The sequence below is a fragment of the Aotus nancymaae genome, unplaced genomic scaffold, assembly GCF_030222135.1.
Source record: "Aotus nancymaae isolate 86718 unplaced genomic scaffold, 86718_ANA_hifiasm-v0.15.2.pri h1tg000036l, whole genome shotgun sequence".
NCBI classification, from domain to species: Eukaryota; Metazoa; Chordata; class Mammalia; order Primates; family Aotidae; genus Aotus; species Aotus nancymaae.
In genome coordinates this window covers 48,372,919-48,396,978 of record NW_026988450.1, presented here as the reverse complement: position 1 = coordinate 48,396,978, position 24,060 = coordinate 48,372,919, and the positions used below count along the sequence as shown (strand labels likewise).

At 34.2% G+C, this 24,060-nt stretch overlaps 1 protein-coding gene across 7 annotated transcripts in view; it reads right to left on the bottom strand.

Moving 5' to 3' along the window:
• VPS13B (vacuolar protein sorting 13 homolog B) overlaps positions 1-24,060 on the bottom strand; it is an 839,649-nt gene that overhangs the window by 416,741 nt on the left and 398,848 nt on the right. For all 7 annotated transcript variants that reach the window (XM_064384451.1, XM_012455820.2, XM_021675751.2 and 4 more), the window contains exon 24: positions 1,043-1,263. In XM_064384451.1, the coding sequence (XP_064240521.1) occupies positions 1,043-1,263 (221 nt within the window). The remainder of the gene's footprint in view (positions 1-1,042; positions 1,264-24,060) is intronic.

Sequence of the window (24,060 nt, the reverse complement as noted above, 5' to 3'; positions counted from 1 at the left end):
ATAAAGAGTCTCTACAAAATAAGGAATGCAAGCTGATTCAAGGAGAAGTATCACTTGATATAGGGGAGGAAATGGAGTAGGGAAACACACAAATAAAAATACAGTTAATTGTCATGTGATAGTAAAGTGTAAAACATTTAATATTTTTATTTAATTCTGTTCCACAAAAAGTGAATTAAAACAAAACAAAAAATTTTAAAAGACAGAGTCTTGCTTTACTGCCCAGGCTGGAGTGCAGTGGCTATTCTCAGGTGCAACCATAGCACACTACAGCCTCTAACTTCTGGGCTCAAGTGATCCTCCTGCCTCAGCCTCCTGAGTAGCTGAGAGTAAAGGTGTGTGCCAAGAAGCTCAACTAACTTGAACCTACTTAAAAAAACACTCTTTAAACAGTGGCTTAAAACAGTTACTGCTAAGATAAATATAGATTTGTCAATATTGACCTAGAATAGCCAATAATATTCTAAAAAGGATTATTTTAAAATGTAACTCTAGTATTCAGCTTTGACAATCTATGTAGAAAATATAGCATAGTCTATTTGAGGGTAAAGAAACAAGTGATAAATTGCATGCAACTATTCGTGCAAACCCAGGTGATCTAAATTCATATTAAACTGTAAAATTACAAGATACAACATGATTAGTCTATGACAACTGAATCTTTTTTTAAAAAAACTATTGCATGATAAGCAAAGAAGTTCTGAGTGAGAATCTGAATGAAAATTACATTTGATCAGTTCTACTGACTCTTCCAGTCTGACAGTAAAATAGTTCTTCAGTGTTTAAAAACATTACATCTGCAACTGATTTCATTCCATCAGCCAAAAGATGCATTTGTGCTGCTACTATTACATTTTCAGAAGAGTTTAAATTACACAAATTGAGAGAGCTTCAAAGCAATTCTTAATCTAACTACCCTGATCTTGATGGCCAAATTAAAAATAATTTAGGATACTTAAGAGAAACCCTTCAACAAAATGGATAACAATTGCTTTTAAATCACATTACTTTAAATTTCCTTTCATAAATCAAATGTACCAACCTGGGGATTAGAGCATTTTATCTCTAGTGACTCTAGGTCAACATGGAGACAGACAACAAATGAATGTCGTGTATCAGGTCCGGTAGCAAGTAGTTTTTGAGATGTGACAGCTAGAGTGGAGGTGCAACCCATAGGTTCCACTAGACAAAGTGTCACTTGTTTTCCAAGAAGGGTATATATGCTGAAATGATGCAAGCTGACAGTCCAAGGAAAAGCATCACCTGATATGGGGACAAAAGGGAATAGGGAAGAACACAAGCAAAAATACAATTAATTGTCACTTGACAGTAAAATATAAACATTTAACATTTATGACTAATACAGCATCATAAAAAGTGAATATAGTATTCCTGAGATCAAAGTGCTAAACAATTTACATTCTATGTAAAATTCTTTAAGTAATTATATACACAATAAACCATACATTACTAGAAATTCTGTATATGAGATAAAAATAAAAACAGAAGTTCTAAATTCCTGTTCCCATACCCTAGTCGGTTGTATTGTGAAACTGTTGGGGATGTATGCACCATAACTTGGAGGCCAGAGAAAACAGATCAAATTATGTAAATGCAAGATTTTTTTCTGTGAGACTGCAAATGACCATAGGTCTTGCTGTGGAATGAGAGAGGAAAAGAAAAACAACCTAATATGGTCTGTTGGATGACCTGCATCAGAATCATGTGGGATGCTAATTTAAAATAGAGGTTCCTAGGACATTAGACCTTCTTAATTAAAACCTCTGATGGTAAGACCCAAAATGAATTTTGATATGTTCCCTAGATTATTCTTATATTTAAGTTATTTTCAAATAAAATGCACTTGATAAAAAATTGGCATTCATAAACTTCAGGATTAAAAGCAAAATTCCCTTTTTATACTTTTAGCTTTTACTAACATCTCAGGTAAGATTAATTAATTAATATAAACTTCTGAGATAAAGCCATTTATTTCTTGTAAATATAGGAAAGTAATTTTTGAAATAACTTTTGAAAGTCCACTTAGTATCAGAATATTTTTAAACATTTATTATGTATTTTGGACTTTACAATTCTACTAGTGCTTGTCAGTACAGAGAGTATAATATGAACATAATTTTTAGTAACTAAATTATTTTAGAACAAATTGAGGACACTTATTTTCAAACTAGAAAGGTAATAGGTACCAGACTGCAGATAATTTGGGAAATATAAGATATAAAGAAGAAAATATCCTTTGGGAGGCCGAGGCGGGTGGATCACGAGGTCAAGAGATCGAGACCATCCTGGTCAACATGGTGAAACCCCGTCTCTACTAATACAAAAAATTAGCTGGGCACGGTGGCGCGTGCCTGTAATCCCAGCTACTCAGGAGGCTGAGGCAGGAGAATTGCCTGAACCCAGGAGGCGGAGATTGCGGTGAGCCAAGATCGCGCCATTGCGCTCCAGCCTGGGTATCAAGAGTGAAACTCCATCTCAAAAAAAAAAAAAAAAAGAAGAAAATATCAAAACCATTCATAATTTACCTTCTATCTTGCCACCCCCGATAATAAATACTATTAAAACTTAGTTATATTTCCTTCATATATATTTTTCCCTCTGTGGGTGATGGATGTGCCCAGGCAGATATGAGATCAGAGATCACTGCACTTGTAGTCTTACCTTGCTTTTTCATTGAAGGAAAAATATCAAGTGAATTACTAAGTAGATCACACTATAAATATTTTAGAGTCTAAATATATATTCAATACTCAGTAGGCACCAGAATGTAGGGTCTCATAAGTTTGAACATTAAAAATGTCTTGACCAAATATAGTTAATAAAATTATTATAAAATTAGAAACTTTGACTTGCATAATAAAATAAATCTAGCAACATAGCCGTTCACAATAACTTGACTGGAAACAATGATAACTGCATAATAATATGTGGTCAGTACTGTGGTACTTTGCCCGTCTCAAGATTAAAAAGATTTTTCCCTCTAGGAAGAATAGCAAACTAAATCATCTGTAACTAATTCTAAAATTATTTTAAAACCTACATCAGGCCGGGCGTGGTGGCTCACACCTGTAATCCCAGCACTTTGGGAGGCCGAGGCGGGTGGATCACGAGGTCAAGAGATCGAGACCATTCTGGTCAACATGGTGAAACCCCGTCTCTACTAATACAAAAAATTAGCTGGGCATGGTGGCGCGTGCCTGTAATCCCAGCTACTCAGGAGGCTGAGGCAGGAGAATTGCCTGAACCCAGGAGGCGGAGGTTGCGGTGAGCCGAGATCGCGCCATTGCACTCCAGCCTGGGTAACAAGAGCGAAACTTCGTCTCAAAAAAAAAAAAAAAAAAAAAAAAAACCTACATCGAATTCCAAGCTATTTAAGAAATAAAGGCTCTGCCAAATTTGTCTTAAAATATTTTGGGATGATTTCAGATTACATATTTTAAAAATAGTAGTGAGCTATATATTTTTTCAAACCTTTATTTTATCCAAGAAATGCTAAATGGTAGTTATGTTGGATGGAAGAGCACCAAATTTAAAGTTGTTAAATTTTTTAAAATCCCAAATGACATTGGTACTATCACAGTTACATTTCTGCTGCTTCTTTGGAATCAGATTAATAAACTGAAATTGGGCATATCATATTCTAACTCTTCACAAAAAACCTTTTAAGGTAATACTTCAGGTCCATTTATTTAGCATACAGATTGTTTTAAAAAGCACACTATACCTAGAAGATGAAATGTTAACATGTAACAACAAAAATTCCACAATTTCTCACTGTGAAAAAAATTCACAAACACATTAACTGCACAAGTACTCCTTTTATACGCACACACCAGAATAAAAACACCTTATCTACCTGTAATACTAGCAAAATAATGTTCTGGGTACTCCATAAAGTATGTTCAGACATCCGTGACTGTGCAGAACCACATACTATTCTGAGAACTTCATGTAGCTTTCTATCAATCTGGGATGACCTTCAATATTAAGATTTTTATTTTACTTGGAAAGTTCTAATGCCTCAATCTCAGTATTTTATTTTAGAGAAAATATTGCTGGCAGAATTCAAAAATTTTCAAACAAAATGTCTAAAGAAAAAAATAAAGCAGGAAGATTAAGAATCCCATTTGTATGTGAATTTGTTACCCCTCTATATTATCAATAGAGAAAATAATACAAACAAAATACTTCTCAAGAAAATGATGACCAAACACTGATATAATTCAGACCAAATAATGTGAAAGAAAGTGAGTATGACAAAATGAACAAATAAAGAACAACCAGTAAGACTATGCGTTACATGTGTCAACGCCAAGGGGTAGAGCAAAGAGGAGGTCCCCAAAGGAACATATGAACTCACAAATGAGTGAAACTTAAAAAGAAAATTACAGTGGATTTCTTCATATGACATCACATGTTGCTGATTTTACACCATGCTATAATCAGAAGATTATGGTTTACATGAAACAAAAATAATTTTAGTCATATAAATATAAAAACGTTTTGTTAATGTTGGGGTTAGTGAACAGTGACTATACAAACCCTTATCACAGAAATATAGTTTATGATTCTGAATCTTTTTGGGTAGGAATCAATATTCTAGAAAGATAATTAGTCTTTCCCTTTCAAAAGGCACTCTACCATACTACAGGAAAAAGTGTATGTACTTGAGGCCAGTGTGAATCACCTTACAAATATCTATATAGCAAATGAGGAAAGAATGTTGGTTAATATTGGAGATACTTTCCTCAGTTTTCTTTGTTTTCATTACCTTAGTCACTGAATGTTTAATTTGTCAAAAGAAATAAGAACAAAAAATGCCTTCCTCTTCTTCCAGTATTTTCCTTATGTTCAACAAGCCAGTGTGACTCAGTCAGGTTTGTATTTCAAGTATGAACTAGTATAACCAGGAACATTCATCACCTATTGTGAAGGTAACATTTGAGAGAAAGATGTACTACAAATGTAAATAGGCCGAGATTGCTGAGAATGTTTCACCAAACTAGTTAGCATTTAATTTATTTAAAGTCAGTTAAGGCCAGGCAAGGTGGCTCACACCTGTAATCCCAGCCCTTTGGGAGGCTGAGGCAGGCGGATCACCTGAGATCAGAGTTCAAGACCAGCCTGACTAACATAGAGAAATCCTTGTCTCTACAAAAATACAAAAAAAAAAAAAAAATTTAGCCAGGCGCAGTGGCACATGCCTATAATCCCCGCTACTGAGGAAGCTGAGGCAGGAGAATCACTTGAACCTAGGAGGCAGAGGCTGCAGTGAGCCGAGATCAAGCCATTCCACTCCAGCCTGGGCAACAAGAGAGAAACTCCACCTCAAAATAAAATAAAATAAAATAATAGAAAAGATAAAGTGTTTGTTAATTCTAAGTGGTGTTAAGTAACAGGTACTTTTTAAAAATTCAAGACATTATGCATGATATACAATCCATCTTCATAGAAGACGAAGACAATTGAAAGGTGCAGAAAGAAAGGAAATGAAAATAAGCAACCTACAGTTTTATTTGTTCTGTAACTAAAATTCTACATTTGAAATACTGTTTTGTATTAGGAAATATGAAATGTACTGCATGTACAAAATATAATCATAATACTATTAAGAGATAATTGATTTCAAATTTGTGAAAAATCTTTTACATATAGAAATATATGTCACTACTAAAACTACTATTTACTTCTGAAAGTCATTACTGGCTTAACCATGACTTATTCATCAAAATTTCATTATTCATAAAGAAATATAATACTCTTTAAGATTCTCTAAAACATTATTTCAATTGTAAAAAATGCAAAACTAGAATAATCACTGCTTTTAAAAGAAGAAGGGACTGAAAAGAATAGCACTGCCCTTCAGACAACAAAGGTATTAGTAGTTCCCCTATAGTTTTGCAAAAAATATGAATATTATAACAATGTGTGACTTAGGGTAAACTGGTATTGATGACTCCTACTACTCTATAAGACAAGAGTCTATCAGTAACATCAGTGCAATGAGATGGATAGCTGTCTTGGTCAGCACAGGTTGTTATAACAAAATACCATAGACTAGTGGCTTAAACAATAGATATTCTTCTCTAAGAACTCTGGGAATTCTAACATCAAGGTGCTGGCAGATTTGGTTCTTGGTAAGAACACTCTTTGATTCTGGATTGTAGAGAGTTACTTTCTTGCTCTGTTTTCACAGAACCAAGAGAGACAAAACTCTGATATTTCTTGTTTCTCTTCTTAAGGCAATAATCCCACTGGCTCCAACCTCATGATGTCACAGAAACATAATTTCCTCCAAAATAGCCCACCTCCTGACCATCACATTGGGTGTTAAAGGTTCAACATAGGAATTTAAGGGAACGCAAATATTCAGTCCTTAACATTATTATGGGTATAGATAAAACTGATATCTGTGCATATAAGAAAGGAACAAAGAATCCAGGTATGTGAAAATCTTATAGATTTGTAAACCATCAGTGAAAGATGATACCTAAAGTTTAGGGAAGCTGTACATATAAAGAATACCTGTATTTAAGAGAAAGGCAGAGGAAAGGGAAAAATAGCCCATGAAGAACATACATAAGGAGTGGCCAATAGCCACAGAAAACCAAAAGAGAGTGGTTATCCAGGAGTTAGGAAAGTATTCAACAAGGAATCAACCAATGATCCCAAGAATTTTAAAAAGTCCTATTTGATTTGACAATTAAAAGATTTGTTTTCCTGATTAGATAAGGTGAAACGATATCTCAATATTCTTACATGCCAGAATGGGGAAAATAGAGAGTTTATGAGCAAGTTCTCCAAAAACACATTACATAGCAAACAGTACACAAAAGGGATGGAGGGAGGGGAAGTTGGGAAGCTGGGAGGGAGGAAGGAAGGAAGGAAGGAAGGAAGGGAGAGAGGGAGGGAGGCAGGCAGGCAGGCAAAAAGGGAGGCAGAAAGGAAGGCAGAAAGGGAGGCAGGGGAATGAATGAGTAAAAATGGCTGGGTCCTAAATATTGGCAGCAGTATAAGGATTGCTTCTAGTAAGGCAGAGTCTTTTGTTGAACAAATATTCTGAGTTAAAATTGTGTGACCTCATTCTAGGATCTGGGGACAGAGCATGAGCAATGCATACTCACTGTTTTCATAGATCTTGCATTCTAGTGGTAGAAAGATAATGAACTATTAATTAAATGCTATTTAGTATGTTGGTGTTGATAAAAGCTCTGGAGAACAACTGGCAGGGCAATGGGACACTAGCTGATGGTGGTGTCATTTTAAGATAAGATACTCCAGTAAGGCCTCTCGGAAAAAGGGAAATTCTTCCAAGAGTGAGCTGTGGGACTATTTGGAAGAGAAATGGAATTCTAGGAGAACTGCAAAGCCTCTTTATTAGGAATGTGATCAATCTGGATGAGAAATTGTCAATGCTTTCACTGACTTCCACTAAAGTAGTATGAAGGTTGCCTCTTGAGTAGGGAAAACAATTAGATAACCTTAAAGAAACTGGTAAAAAAAAAAATTATCATAGCTACTATAAAGAATGGAAAGGCATTAAAGAAGTTAGAAAAGCTGACAAAATCATTAATGAAAGTCGAAAGTAATCTTTCCTAAATATTGTCAGGAATATAAAAAGAAAAACTCAGATGTCAAAGAGTTGGAATGATCCAAAGGTGAACTTCATTTCATGAAAATGAAAATCTGAGAGAGTATGTAATTACATATTTGTGCTATTTATTGCACAAACTCTGTTTATCACCCTCACAGTTGTCTTCTGTTGAAAGCAGTCATGAGTAATTCTTTCTGCATAAGTCACAATGCATTGCATTTCCTTACTCGTAATGGGGCCAATTTAAGGAGACAGTGAAATGCAACCATTTCCAGGCTAAATATTAAAAAACAAAAACAGAAAACTAGTAACATATGAAGTAGATTGAGAAAAGAAGCGGATTTGGGTTAGACTTGTAGTTATGGCCAAATAAGAAGGTTTTTAAAAATATTCCTTCCAAAAATAAATGCAAAGCTGGATATAGTTGATATAACACTTAACAAAAATCATAACCGTTTCAGCACTCTGGGATTGAAATTAGGAGAAAAACATTTAGGCTGGCAGAACTGTTGAACTTTGGATAAGAAGAGTGAGAATCTGTGATGTTCTTGCATGAGGCCATTTCTATCTCTACCACAGAGGGATTCTGCTAGCACAAAGAAGGCTACGAGGACTGGTAGCATTGCTGCCATGATCAAAGAGAGGTGAACAATTTAGAGTGATGAACGATGTCCACAGTCAGCAACACTATCAATGGAAACTGATAACACTATCAAGGAACTAAAAAAAAATTAACCAATAATTTTATATCCAGCAAAACTACCCTTTGAAACTAAAAGTGAAACAATGAGGTTCTCTCATAAACAAGCACTCAGTAATTCAATGGTGGCAGACCTTCCTTACAAGAAATATCTTGTCCTTCAATCTTTCAGGTGTTAACTCCAAAGTACAGAAAGAAATGAATATGACAAATACGTGGGTTACATGAAAGACTCTACAGATAGAGTATTTGTCATTTCTTCTCTTAAGTACTTGAAAATACTACTAAATATATACAGCAATAATTACAACACTGTATCATTGGGTTATGTTACATGTAGATATAATATATGGGTCAATACAGGGGGATAAAGACGAGATATAAGAATAAATTTTCCATAATTTACCAGAATTAAGTTAGGAGTTTAACTGAGGTAGAATGTGATAAATTCATATCATAATATTGTTCCCAGAGCCACCATTAAAAATATACATAGTAAAAAAAACGAACAGAGAAAATGAAATGGTACACTAAAATACAGATATAAAGCAAATAAAGTGCTAAAAGAGGAACAGAGTAACAAAAAAGACAGGAGAAACAGAAAACAAATAGCAAATTATCAAGTGAGTTCAAATATATCATTATTTCATTATATGGAAATGTTAAAAACCCCATTTTAAAATCAGAGGGTGTCAGACTGCACTAAATAGCAAGATTAACAAAATACTGTTTTGAAACAGTTTCATTCAAAACCAAAACTAGGTTTAAAGTGAAAAGATGGAAAAAGATATACCATTAAACTATAACCATAAGAAAGCTGAAGTAGCTTTAATTAATAACAGTTAAAAACTGATTTAAGACAATAAGTATTATAGAGACAGAGGGATATTTCGTAATAATAAACAGGGTCAACTTTTTAGAAAAACCTAATAATTACAGGTACATATGCATCTAACAACAGAATATCAAAATATATCAGGTGCTACATATTAATAATCACAGACTGCATATACAATGATGATCCCATAAGATTCTAAAACCTTACTTCTATTGTACCTTTTCTATGTTTAGATATGTTTGAGATAAAAAAAATACTTACCATTATTAACAATTAACACCAAAACTTACAACTGCCTACAGTTATCAGTACAGTTCCATTCTGTACATGTTTGTAGCCTAAGAGCAATACGTTATACCAAAGATGGGCTACAGCCTAGATGTATAGGAGCCTATGCTATACATCTAGGCTGTAGCCCATCTTTGGTATAACGTATTGCTCTTAGGCTACAAATATATACATAATATATTGTTAAGTGACTCATGACTACATGAACTAAAAACTGAACAGAATTTAAATGATAAAATAGACAACTAAAAAATAACATTTGAATATTTCAATACCCCACTCTCCAAAACCGATTGAATAACTAGACAGAAACTCAATAAGGCTATAGAAGAAATGAACAAGATTATCAACCAACTCAATCTAACTGGCATATATATTAATAGAATGCTGCAGCCAAGTACTGCAGAATACACATTCAAGCGCCTATGCAGCAATCTCCCAAAAAGACCATATGCTAGACCATAAAAGAAGTCTTGATAAATTTAAACGAATGAAAATCATACAAAGTATATTATTTGACCACAATGGAATTAGATTAGAAATCAGCAACAAAAAAAATCTATTAAATTGTGAAATATTTGGAAGTTAACCCATTTCCAAATAACCCAGGGCAGAAAGAAGAAATCATAAGGAAAATAACAAAATAATTTAAAGAAAATAAAAACTGTAAACATATCACAATTTCTGGGATGCAGTTTAAGTAGTGCCTAAAGAGATATTTATAGCATTAAATGCCCACATCACACAGGAATAAATTTCTAAAATCAATAATCTAAGTTTTAGCCTTAAGATGACAAATAAGATAAAACATGAAGCCAGTAAAAAAGAAAGTAATAAAGATTAAAGCTGAAATCAATGAAATGCAAAACAGAAAAATAATAGAAAAAGATCAATGAAAATAAAAGTTATTTCTAATAGATTATCAAACTGACAATCCTTTAGCTTAACTAACCCAGAAAAAAGGGGTTAAGTCACAATTGCCAAAATGAGGAATGAAAGAGAGTATCATTATTAACTCTTCAAAAATTAAAAGAGATGAAAAAGGGATATTAAGAACAGCTTTATGCCAACAAATTAGGTAACTCAAGATAAATACATAACTTTATACAAAGACACAAATTACTCGCCGGGCACCGTGGCTCAGGCCTGTAATCCCAGCACTTTGGGAGGCCGAAGCAGGTGGATCACCTGAGGTCAGGAGTTTGAGACCAGCCTGGCCAACATGATGAAAACCCATCTCTACTAAAAATACAAAACTTGGCCAGGCTTGGTGGTGGGCATCTGCAATCCCAGCTACTTGGGAGGCTGAGGCAGAGGCAGAATAGCTTGAACCTGGAAGGCAGAGATTGCAGTGAGCAAAGATTGCAGTGAGCTGAGGAGACCACTGCACTCCAGCCTAGGAGACAGAGCAACATTCCTTCCCAAAAGAAAAAAAAAAAAGAAATAAAGAATGACACAAATTACCATAACTGACTAAAGAACGAAGAAAATCTGTATAGACCTATAACAAATAAATAAATTAAATTATTAATTTAAAAATTTTCTATCAAAAAAAGTCCTACCAATTATACATGGCTTCACTGGTAAACTCTATCAAGTATTTAAGGAAAAAATGTCAATCCCCCATACACTCTTCCAATAACAGGGCAGAATGAAAGATTTCCCAACTCATTCTTTGAGGCTAGCATTAAATTGATATGAAAAACAGACAAAGTCACTACAAGAAATCTACAGACTAAAACCCCTTAATAAACATCGATATAGAAATCCTTTAAAAATTTGCCATGTAGGTACCTATGCAGCAATCCTGCATGTTCTGCACATGTACCCCAGAACCTAAAGTGCAATAAAAAAAATATATATATATATAAAATAAAAATAAAAATTTAGCAAATTGTATTCAGCACCATATAAAAAGGATAACACCCTATGACCAAATGGGATATATCTGACAAATATTACATTCACATTATCATTAATTATATATAAAAATTAATTGTATAAAATTGGTTAATGTAGTACACAATATTAACAGCATAAAGTATAGAAACCACATGATGTCAATAAATTCATAAAAACATTTGAAAAAATCACTAGGAAATTCACTATTTTTTAAAAAGTCTCAAAAGCCGGGCTAGCATGGTGGCTCAAACCTGTAATACCAGCACTTTGGGAGGCTGAGGTGAGCAGATCACTTGAGGTCAGGAGTTCAAAACCAACCTGGCCAACATGTTGAAACCTTGTCTCTAATAAAAATACAAAAATTAGCTGGGCATGGTGGTGCACACCTGTAATCCCAGCTACTCAGGAAGCTGAGGCATGAGAATAGCTTAAACCTGGGAGGCAGAGGTTGCAGTGAGACAGTACTGCACCACTGCACTCCAGCCTAGGCAACAGAGTAAGACTCTGTCTCAAAATAAATAAATAAATAAATAAAAGAGCTCAATAAACTAGGAATAAAATGGATCATTCTTAAAATGATAATGGGCATCTCTGAACAACCCACAGCTACCATTATACTTAATGGTGAAAGACTGAATGCTTTCCCTTCAGGATTGGGAACAAGGCTAGGATGTCTGCTGTCATAATTTCTATGCAAAATTACACAAGAAATTCTGAAGAAAAAAGTAAAACTGTCTTTATTCACAGGTAACATGATTTTAGTACATATGGCATGATTAATATAGTTCCAATATACTAATTGCAATATACTAATTGTTCTAGTTGTAAAGGCAACTAGAACTAGTAAACTGTAGTTCAGCAAGGTTTCAGGATACAGAAAAAATACATAAAATTCAACTGTATTTTTATATACCAGGAATTAGGAACACAAAAAGAAAAAAAAAATTCCATCACAATAGCATCAAATACAATACATAGGAATAAATGTAACAAAAGAAGTATAAGACTTGTACACTGAAACCTGTAAAATATTTCTGAAGAATTAAATAAACATTCCATGTCCATAGATCCAAAGACTCAATAGTGTCAAGATAGCAAATTTTCCCACTTGGCCTACAAATTAAAATCAAGTCCTACAAAAACTCCAGTAGTCTTTTTTTATATTTTTATATAAAATACCAACTGTTGGTAAGTATATGTAGAAAGTATACTTACTAACAAATCAATCGTAAGAACATAAAATGGTATAACCACTTAGAAAGTGATTTGGCAGTTGTTTGAACCGTTCAACATACATTTACCATTCAATCCAATAATTCCACTCTAAAGACTCTATAACAATGATCACTTACATTTGTCAATACAACATTTTCACTATAGGCAAAAAGTGGAAGTATATATATCAACTGGTGAATTAATAAATAAAATGTAGCATAATCATACAACGGAATCCTCCTCAGCAATAAAATAGAACAAATTACTGATACATGCTACATCACAGAACACCAAAATGTTACACTAAGTGAAAGAAGCCAGATGCAAAAGACTATACATTGTGTGATTGCGGTATATTTAAATGTCCAGAAAAGACTAATGTATAGGGACAGAAAGCAGACCAGGGTTGCCTAGGGCTGTAGGTAGGAGCAGGGATCAAGTACAAATAGAAACAAGAAAATTTTGGGGATAATGGAAAAGTTCCAAAACTGAATTATGGTGATGGTTATACATCTTTAAAAATTTAATAAAAATCACAGAATTGTACACTTACAAGGGTTAATGTTATGATATATAAATTATACTTCAATAAGAGCTGGCTGTTTAAAAGTGTGTAAAACCTCCCCCAACCCTCCCTCTCTTCCTCCTGCTCCAGCCATGTGAAGTGCTTGCTTGAAGACAAATCCCTTTGTCTTCCGCCATAATTGTAAGTTTCCTGAGGCCTCTCAAGAAGCCAAACAGATGCCACCATGCTTCCTGTATAGCCTGCAGAACTGTGAGCCAATTAAATCTCTTTTCTTTATAAATTACCCAGTCTCTGGTATTTCTTTATAGCAATGCAAGAACAAACTAATACAAAACCTAATGTAAAACACAAAACTATAAAACTCTTAGAAGATAACAGCAGGAAATCTACATAACCCTGACTTTTTTATGACTTTTTACATCTAACACCAAATGCCTGATCCATTAAAGAAAGAACTGATAAGCTGGACTTTACTAAAATTAAAAATTTCTGCAAACAAAAACACCTCAAGACAACAAAAAGAAAAGTAAAATTGGGAAAGAGAATATTTGCCAAAACATCTGATAGAGGACTGTTATCCAAAATATACAAAGAACTCTTAAAATTCAACAATAAGAACAGTCGATTTTTTTAAATGGGCCAAAAACTTTAACAGACCCTTCAACCAATAAAGATACACAGATGTCAAATAAGCATATGAAAAGATGCTTCATAGAACATGTCTAAATTTAAACAGCATTTAGATACCACTACATATCTATTAAAATGGCCAAAATTCAGAACACCAAACGCTAGTGAGTATGTGGAACAACAGGAATTCATAATCATTGTTGGTGGGAATGCAAAACTGTATGACTGCTTTGAAGACAGTTTGGTTGTAGCTTACAAAACTAAACATTTTTACCATACAATCCAGCAATCATGCAAGTACCTTAGTATTTATCAAAAGAAGCTGGAAACATAGGTTCACACAAAAACCTGCACACAGAGGCATATGGCAGCTTTATTTAAAATTGCCAACACTTGGAAGCAACCAAGATGTCTCTTCACACACGAATGGATAAACTGTGATACATTTATCAGACAATTAAATATTAGCAGAACAGAAATGAGCTATCGGTCAGATGCAGTTGCTCACACCTCTAATTCCAGTGTTTTAGGAGGCCAAGGTGGGAGGATTACCTGAGACCAGGAGTTAGAGACCAGCCTATGCAACACAGCAAGATCCTGTCTCTACAAAAATATAAAAACAAAAAAATGTAGACGGGTGAGGTGGCAAATAGTCCTCCTCAGGAGGATCAATTGAGCACAGGACTTTGAGGCTGCAGTGAGCTGTGATCATGCCACTGCACTCTAGCCTAGGTGACAGAGTGAGACCATGTCTCAAAATAATAAAAGCTATCAAGCCATGAAAAGACATGACAGAAGTAAAAATGCATATTACTGTATCAAAAAAGCACATATGAAAAGGTTATATACTGTTTGATGCCAACTATATGACATTCTTAAAAAGGCAAAGCTATGGAGACAGGGAAAAGATCAGGGTTTGCAGGGTCTAAGAAATAAGTATGTGGAGCATAGAGCGTTTTGGGGGGCAGTAAAAATATCCATGATACTCTAATGACAGATATATGTCATTATATATTTCTCCGAGTCCATAGAATGTGCAATACCCAGAGTGAATCCTCTAGTAAACCATAGATGTTGGGTGATAAGATGTGTCCCTGTAGGTTCATCAGTTGTAATAAATGTACCAAACTGGAGAGGATGTGCATGTGTAGGATCAGGGGATTTATGAGCTATTTCTGTCCCTTCCTCTCAATTTTGCTATGAACCTCAAACTACTTTAAAAAAATAAAGCCTAAAAATGTGATCAGGAAAAATATGGCAGCATATTAGATCTGCCATATTGGTTTGGTTTTTAAAGTAAGTGTGGTGGGGAGATTGGGAAATGGAAAATTGATAAGCAAGGAATAAATAGGACAAGGTTTCTTTCTAGTCTTTAAAAGCTATAGAATCTGTAACTAAATAAATGATGAAGAAGGCTGAATGTGAGCTACTTAGAGAAGAATAATATCTACAGCAATTATATTAAGTATATTTAGGTAGTTCAACAGCTTAATTTTACTAGTAATACATACATGATTGTTCCCAAGAAATTTATTTAAAAACATCATCAAAAACAGATTTGTAGCTAGCTCCTGAGCTTACTGTTCTCCCCAAGGTATCCTATTTACATACACAAAAATCAAACACACTAAGTGAAACTGGAAAGATAATAATTGTAACAGTACATCACCATCTTTCAGAACAAGTGGAAATTATGATTATAAAACTATGACTTAAAAAACCTAGAATGGAAGAATACATATAAACCACTAAGGTAAATAAGAATTACATGGAAAAACAGCCCCTGTGTTTTTCACAGATGCTAAATAATTTTCACATCAGTTTCTATTAAAACTCACTAAATCCAACAACAGCAAAGTTTTAATTTATAAATGATCTCAATATTCCATTTCTGTCAAAATATTTTATTAAAGTCACAGGCAACTCAGTCAAAGAAGAAAAAACAAACCTCTACTAGGCATAGTGTAGAAACCCATCTGCTCAGAGGTGTTGGCTGGATGTAGCAAATTACATCTGCAAGGCTCACTGCAAGTGCTCCCTAACAAAACTCAAGATGTTGATTTTGACCCAAACACCCTACACAGATTGGAGCTGGATATATTAGAGATCATCTCTCCCTTTCCACAGCAACTGAAATCAGATGACACATTTCAGCAAACAGTTCCTCATTTTGAACTTTAGAAGTCTAAGTTCAGTATAGAAAGAATCTCAAATCTATAGAGAACTCTTTTTGTTCATCCTATTAATCATCTATGTAATGCTTTTTGTTCTTTTCCTTTTTTTTCCTTTTGTAAAGACCAGGAATTATTTTTCAATTGTTTATGGATCTTAAGATAAGTTAGAAGTTAACTTTTTAATTTCTTAAGTTCTTCCTCCCTTATAGTAGCCAACAACTATTTACTATGAATAGTCTGAAAACTTCATGTGGTCTGAGAATGTGCAGTGAGCTTCTGTGGCATGTATACTGCTAGATAATGGCAATACAGCAATGAACAAGATAGGTGTGGTTCTTGCTCTTTTCACCCTAGTAGGGGAATCAGATACTGATTAAAAAATAGTTAAAATTAGGCTAAAGTTTAAAGTGATGACTGGAGTACAAAGACAGCACAGAGTTGAGGGATCTGATAAATGAAATACCCTAAAGCCTGAAGGAGGAGAAGGAGAAAGACACCTAGAGAACAGATTGGGAAGGAGGAAGTCATATGCTAAGACACTGTGATAGGACAGTGCCGTGCTTGTTCCAAGAACACAGAAAGGCTATTAGGGCTGGAGGTGGGAAAAGCAAGCAGCAGAGAGTGCAGTAGAAAGTACAACTGGTGAGGTGGGCAGGGCCAACTCATACAGGGTCTCGGTCATGTTAAGGATTTTAGAATGTACCCTCAGATTGAAAGGAAACCATGAAAAGCATTGCACACAAAAATAAATAAATTACTCTGCATGACAAAAGGACAGGAATTTGAAATTACTTTGGTCAAGAGATAAAAGAGGAAGAGAAAAGTGCCACATAGTATTGTGATGTACAAACATGTCTAAGAGACTAAGAGCCACTTTAAAAACTGTTTGATACAAGGTACACCGGTACCACCTCTTCCCTGTGTTAGTACATCTTCAGCAAGTTCTACTTTATTCTTTAATACTTCTTTGTGAGTGGATTCCATAAGTGAATTGAAAGAAGTAAAGAGTTGTAAGTCTAGAGATAGAGTTCCATACAGGGTTCCAGGAATATGGCAACAGAAGAGACCAAGAAAGGAAAATGTATCTGGGAAACAGCAAAGATTGAAAACCAGGCCATGGAATGTGGAAATCCTATGTAGATATTGAGAACCATAATGGTTTCTACTGAGCACTTACCAGACACTGTTTAAAGTAATGTATATCTCATTTAATCTCTATAACCCTTAGGAAAAGATATCAATAGCCAGTAATAAATAAGATTCAACCAAGGACTATTTATTGCACTACTCTTCCCAATACCTTGTAAAATATCGAATGGCAAGGACCAATCTGTCTTGTTCAAATCTGTATTCTCTGTGACCTACCAAGCCACTTGGTAGGTACTTAATATGTATTTGTTGAATGAATGGGACAAATATGGAGAATCTAGGAAGATAAAGAAATCCAAAAAAAGGCTGGAGGACTGAGTGGGATAGAGACGAAAGATGGCTAAGTAAGTATGAGTCTAGGTTTTAGGAATTAAAAGAAAGGAACAGATACCCTTAGAATGCTGTGGCAACTAATTCCCTTACCTACAAAGTTGTAGATTATGTTTCAGGGCTTGCTGGAATCAAATTTATGTCTTTTTCTCTATTTCTCAGGATAATGAAAAAGCTTTTAGGTGTGAATAAAAAGTCTCATTTTATCATATTTATTCTCATTCCATTCATAATTATAATCCTGAGTATTTTTTAAATGATTAAATTTTATATTATATTTTCTGCTTATAAAGTCAGATAAATATTAACAGATACAATAAACCAAAATATTTCCATAAAAAATAAAAAGTTTGTGTATACAATCTTAGTTACAAAATAATCTGGTTTTTTTGTTTGTTTGTTTTTTTAATACCGAGTCTTACTCTGTCACACAGGCTGGAGTGCAATGGCACAATCTCAGCTCACTGTAACCTCTGCCTCCCTGGTTCAAGCAATCACTCCTGCCTCAGCCTCTGAGTAGCTGGGATTACAGGTGTGTGCCACCATGCCTGGCTAATGTTTGCATTTTTAGTAGAGATGGGGTTTCACCATATTGGTCAGGCTGGTCTCAAACTTCTCACCTCATGAGCCACCTGCCTTGGCCTCCCAAAGTGCTGGGATAACAGGCGTTGAGTCACTGTGCCCGGCCCCAAAAATCTGTTCTTTGTGGTCTATTCCATCATGAATCTAAATAACTGGTTTCAAAGAATTGCAAATTTAATAGAAATTTGGAATCCCAGAATGATAACCAAGCAATGCTAAAGATGGAGAAAAATAATTTCTCAGGAGTTATGAGAACAAGTAAAAAAAAGATAAAAAAAAATTTTAACTGAACACATGGTCTTCATAACCTTCAGAGTCAAATGGTGGGAATAATATTAAAATTTTAACTAAAAGTGAAAGTTGTCTTTTATAATAGTATATAGACAACGAATCATTAAGTTACATTTTTGCTTTAGTTATCCTGACTTGATTTTTTTTTCTGCAACCAAAGAATATCAAGGTATATACACATCAAGGTACCATCCTTTTTCTCCTCTCATTTTTCAAATAATATTTATTAAACAAATTATTTATTAAATCAGTTCTTCATTTTCTTTCAGTCCTCAAGCCACCATCACTGACTGGTATTAAAATCATTCTTCTGAAAATATTGTGAAAAAAGAAACCAGTTACCTAAAATTATTAAATCTTATTTATAGTATTTAGTCCTTATTTTATCAGCTACATTTATAAATGATCCAGTCCTCTATCTTCCATAAGACTATTGCCTTATGGTTTTTCCTCTACTTACTTGACCTTCTATTGATAGTTTCCATCACAAATTATTCCTTTCTTTCTCATCCCATAACATTAGTGTTGCCCGCCTGGTTTTATGCAGATCCTACTTCATATGTCACTGTATAAGTAACTTTGGATAATCCCATCTTTTTTCATGTTTTCCTCGTGGTCATTTTGCGTCTCTAACTATCATCCCTCTTTTGAGTTCTAGATCCATATATGCAGCAGCTCATCAGATTTATTTACTTGAATGTCCCATGGATACTTCACCATATGGACCAAACTAAATTCATCCATCCCACCCTGGACACCAAAAACTGGTCCTCTTTCTTTATTCCTAACCATAATATTAACTATATAAATGTGTACACAGACATCTAAGCTAGCAGATGGATTTATTCTATAGATTTTTTCTCTCCTTCCTTATCTATAACTAATCCAGTCATTAAGTTTGGACAGTTTTTGGCAACCTTTTAAACACTTCTTTACTCTGTCCCAGTATCTCTTACCACTGCCCTGGTTCTGACAGTCATTTCTTCTAAGCTATAGTAGCTACCTGGAATATTTAACTAATCTTGCCTCCAGGTTTCCTACTTTCTTCGATTCCCCCCAATCCATCCTCTATACTTATCAAAAAACATTTACTGAACAAAAATGAGCTAAAGATAAAACAGTAGTATCAGCGAAGTAGACTGGAAAGGGGTGTAATAGGAGGTGGCATGGATTTAGACATCCCATATCTGCTTGCAAATAAATGACTGAATGTTATCTACATTCTGAAACCAACAAAATGACAATGCAAAGGAAAAAGCATTATAAATCAAAAAGGACTAGTAAGAATAAGAGAGGAATTGACAGTTGATGCAATATATCACAAATTTTTTTAAAGATGGAATGTGTATAAATAGCAAATGACTGAGGACCAGAGGGGGAAGCTATAAAAGAGCAGCCTAATTCACGCCATCAGTCCCAATACTCAAGAAAGATTGAAAAACAGAATACAGACATGACACTGAAACCAAAAGAGCTGTTTGAAAATTGGAACATGAGTAAATAAACCTCCAAATTAGTTTTCTATCTGGGGACATGTGTAGAGGCGAAGAATAAATTTTTCTTAACACGTATGCATCAAAGGCTTATATCCAAACATTTTTATAAACACCATTTTAAATGCAGAAAAAAAAGAAATCTATTGTTATTCATAAGATATGAATTTCTATAGTTTTTTAAGACCAAAAGAGGAATTAAATGTCTTGAAATAATCTCTTTTCCTAAGAGTAGGTTTGGCCAATGAGAATAACCATATGGTTAAAAAGTTGTTTCTACTTTATGTTTCAATGTTGATTATGCAGTGACTCTATATTCTCTTAGGGAGTATGAAAAATAGACTGGAAATTTCGATTTGATTCAAGCCCTCTCCATCTGGCATGTGATTTTTTTTTTAAGTACAAAATAAACTAAGTTTCTGTCTCAGTTCTAGCAGAAAAAAAACCCCGAGAATATAATAGCATCTTATGCTTTAAAGATGGAGACTTCTGCAGTTCCTAAGTCATTCCTGATGTATGTGAAAAACAAGATGAAAATAAAATAATTTATCATATGAAAAAGACAAGCAGTATATGTTGGCAAGAGTTTTATAGAAATAAGAGAGATTTTAAATGAGTACTGAAGGTATAAAGAATGATGGGCACTATATATCAGTCTTTTTACAAAATCATTTGAAAAGACAGAGTATAATATAGTGTCACATCTTCTTTAAAAAACATCACTCAGCTATTCTATTTACAGCAACATGGTAGATTTAGTGCCTTGAATGATCCTTCTCCTAAAGAAAAAAAAGATGAATACACTGTATTTGAATGATATTTATATGTGATACATACTATGAATGAAATTTATATAGTGTTTTACACATATACACATGCATGCACATACACACCAAATGATATCTTCTTAAACTTATTAATAAATTTCCAAAAACAGTAAGGATTATTAAAGCCAGGGACTGAGTGAAGCCAGAAACACAGAGGTATGAGAAGTAAATGCCCCAAGATATTTCAAAGTTGGTTAAAACTGAGCATCCGTTTTCAACACTGAACTGAAGTCAACTTAAGTCTGGCTGAAGATAAAGCCTGAGGCCCACTCACAGTGCAGAAAATAATAAAACATAAAGCTGGCATGCAAATGGCTAGAATACTCATGTACAGGTAAAGTAGAAATAAAGTTGTCTGTTCTTCCCTTCTTTACATAATCCTTTCACAAATGCTACCAGAAAATGAAACCTTGAATAGAGGGGGAAAAACCCACAACCACAAACCAGCCCTCTTAAGAGGCTGTAGCTTGAATTTTCATTATCTAAGTGGGATGAAAACGTTTTATCAAGAATTTAGCTTCAAATGGTTCTGAACTAGTAGTGCAGCCAACACGTCAGAAGTAAATTCAAGCCCGTGTAGGAGGAATCTTTCAGGCCAGTCTTCAAAAAATTTCTACAGAGAAATTTCTAAGGAAAATAAGTAGCACAGAAAAGAAAAGACTAAACAAGGCTTAGTAAGTATAGTAGTCAAGAGTCAGCAGGAATTAGACAATCACGTAAGTTAAATATTTCATGTATAAAGAAATAAAAGGAAGTCTTGAAAACATGAGTAAAATAAGGAGTTTTAAATAGAATAAAGATTAAAAGAATATCCTATGTAAAATTTTAAATTCAATAAATAAAGTGCTATGAAGTTCAAAAATAGGAAAGTTAATTTATGATTTTAAATGTCAAACACAATTTGCCTCCAAGAGAAGATCTTCTGGCTACTGGGAGTATTCTTGATCTCTATTCAGGTACCAGCAACATGTATGGGTTTATTTGACAAAAATATATCAAGTTGTATACTTAGTGTTGTACCATTTTCTATGTTAGACTTTCATTAAAGTTGACATTGAAAAATTCAAAGAACAACTTTAACAAAATATTAGACACAACTGAAAAGAAAATTAATGAACTGCAGAACTTAATTAAAGAAACTAACTGGAATGCAGGCCAGCAAGTCAAAGAGAAAAAATATGAAAAAGCAAAGAAGCAACATGGAAAATACAGTAAAAAAGCAAAAAAGTCTAACACATGTATGGAAAGAATGAAGTAGAGGCAATATGTGAATAGATAATGCCAGAAAACTTGCAAACTCCTAAGACTCCAATATTAAAACTTTAAAAAACAAAGACTGAGAAGATCCTTAAAGAAGCCAGAGGAAAAGGACAAACTACCTCCAAGGAAACGTGAAATGACACTGTCTGTCCTAAAAGGCCAATGAAAACTAAGAGTCAGCACAACAGTCTTTAATGAGCTGGGAGAAAATAACTATAAACAAGGAATTACATACCCAGAAAATATCTTTTTTTAAAAAAGGCAAAGAAACAAAATTGAGAGTTTGCTAACATCAGAGCATCATAAAAAGAGCTTCTAAAGGATGTACTTCAGGCAGAAGTAAATGAACTGAGAAAGAAGGAAGGGCTGAACTGTGAAAAGGAATGACTACTAAAGCACTAGTATATAGGTAGGCAAATGTGGCTCATGACCAAATGTAGCCAACCACCAGATTCTATAAACAAAGTTTTATTGGAACACAGTCATACCAATGTGTTGACATACTGTCTTTAGCTCTGCACTATAAAGCATGGCTGAATAGTTAAAACAGAAACCATATAGCTGCTGAAATAAAAATATTTAATATCTGGCACTTTATTGAGAAAGTTTTCCAACTTCTGCATTAGTTCTATATGTGCCAAATCTAAGCAATTATATTACAAAATAATAATATCATTTTAAAAATAGAAGAAAATACATAACAATAACCTCAATCTGGAGAGAAGGATTAAAGTGTTTTAAGAACTGTGTTACAGGCCGGGCACGGTGGCTCACGCCTATAACCCCAGCACTTTGGGAGGCGGAGGCGGGTGGATCACGAGGTCAAGAGATCAAGATCATCCTGGTCAACATGGTGAAACCCCGTCTCTACTGAAAATACAAAAATTAGCTGGGCATGGTGGCACACGCCTGTAGTCCCAGCTACTCGGGAGGCTGAGGCAGGAGAACTGCTTGAACCCAGGAGGCGGAGGTTGCGGTGAGCCAAGATCATGCCATTGCACTCCGACCTGGGTAACAAGAGTGAAACTCTGTCTCAAAAAAAAAAAAAAAAAAAAAAAAAAAGAACTGTGTTGCTCAGGTGGAAACTAAACTAAATAGACTGATTTACTATATCATTTAATATATATGCATCTTAATATTTCTAAAACTGAATCTTTGTGGAAATGGTATTAATTTCTAATATTAAAAAAAGGAATAGTGAGAAAATAATTGTCAATATAGCAAAGGAAAAATTTTTACATTATATTTACATTTATATATGTATTACATAATATATCTACTTTATATAATTCTGCAATATATATTATATACTTTACATAATCATGTAAAATAGAATTACTTATATAGTTTATAATTATAATAAAAATAGTATATATTACACAATATATATCATGTATTATATATATTTAGTCAATTAATTTACAGAGACAGGGTCTTGCTCTGTTGCCTAGGCTGGAGTGCAGTGGTGTAATCATAGCTCACTGCATCCTGGAACTCCTGGGCTCTAGCAATCCTCCCACCTCAATCTCTCATGTACCTAGGTCTATAGGTGCAAGCCACCACATCTGGGAAGTTTTAAAATTTTTGGTAGAGATGAAGTCTGCCAAAGTTTATACTACAAATATAATAGCAATTGATATTATATAAATTTATAATATAAATATTCATATCATACAACTTTTATATTGCAAATGTCTATAAGACAAAGGAAGTGGAAAGACAGTGTCTAAAATGGAAGAAAATATTTGCAAATCATGTATAAGGGTCTTGTATCTAGAATATTATAAAGAACTCTTACAACTCAACTCTAAGGTGGCAAGTAACTGAACTAAAAAGTGGGCAAAAGATCTGAATAGAAGAAAATATTAGGCTGGGCATGGTGACACACACCTATAATCCCAGTGCTTTTGGAGGCTGAGGCAGGCCAATCACTTGAGCCCAGGAGTTTGAGACCAACCTGCGAAACATGGTGAAACCCTATCTCTACAAAAAAAATTTAAAATTTAGACAGGCATGGTGGTGTGTGCCTGTAGTCCCAGGTACTCAGGAGGTGGGAGTATCGATTGAGCTCAGGAGCTTAAGGCTGCAGTGAGCCATGATTACACTACTGGATTTCAGCCTGGGCAACAGAAAAAGACCCTATCCAAAAAACAAACAAACAAACAAAAAAAAGGTAAAAGAAAGAAAATATTAAAGAAGACACACAAATGGCTAAGAAGCACATGAAAATAAGCTCAACA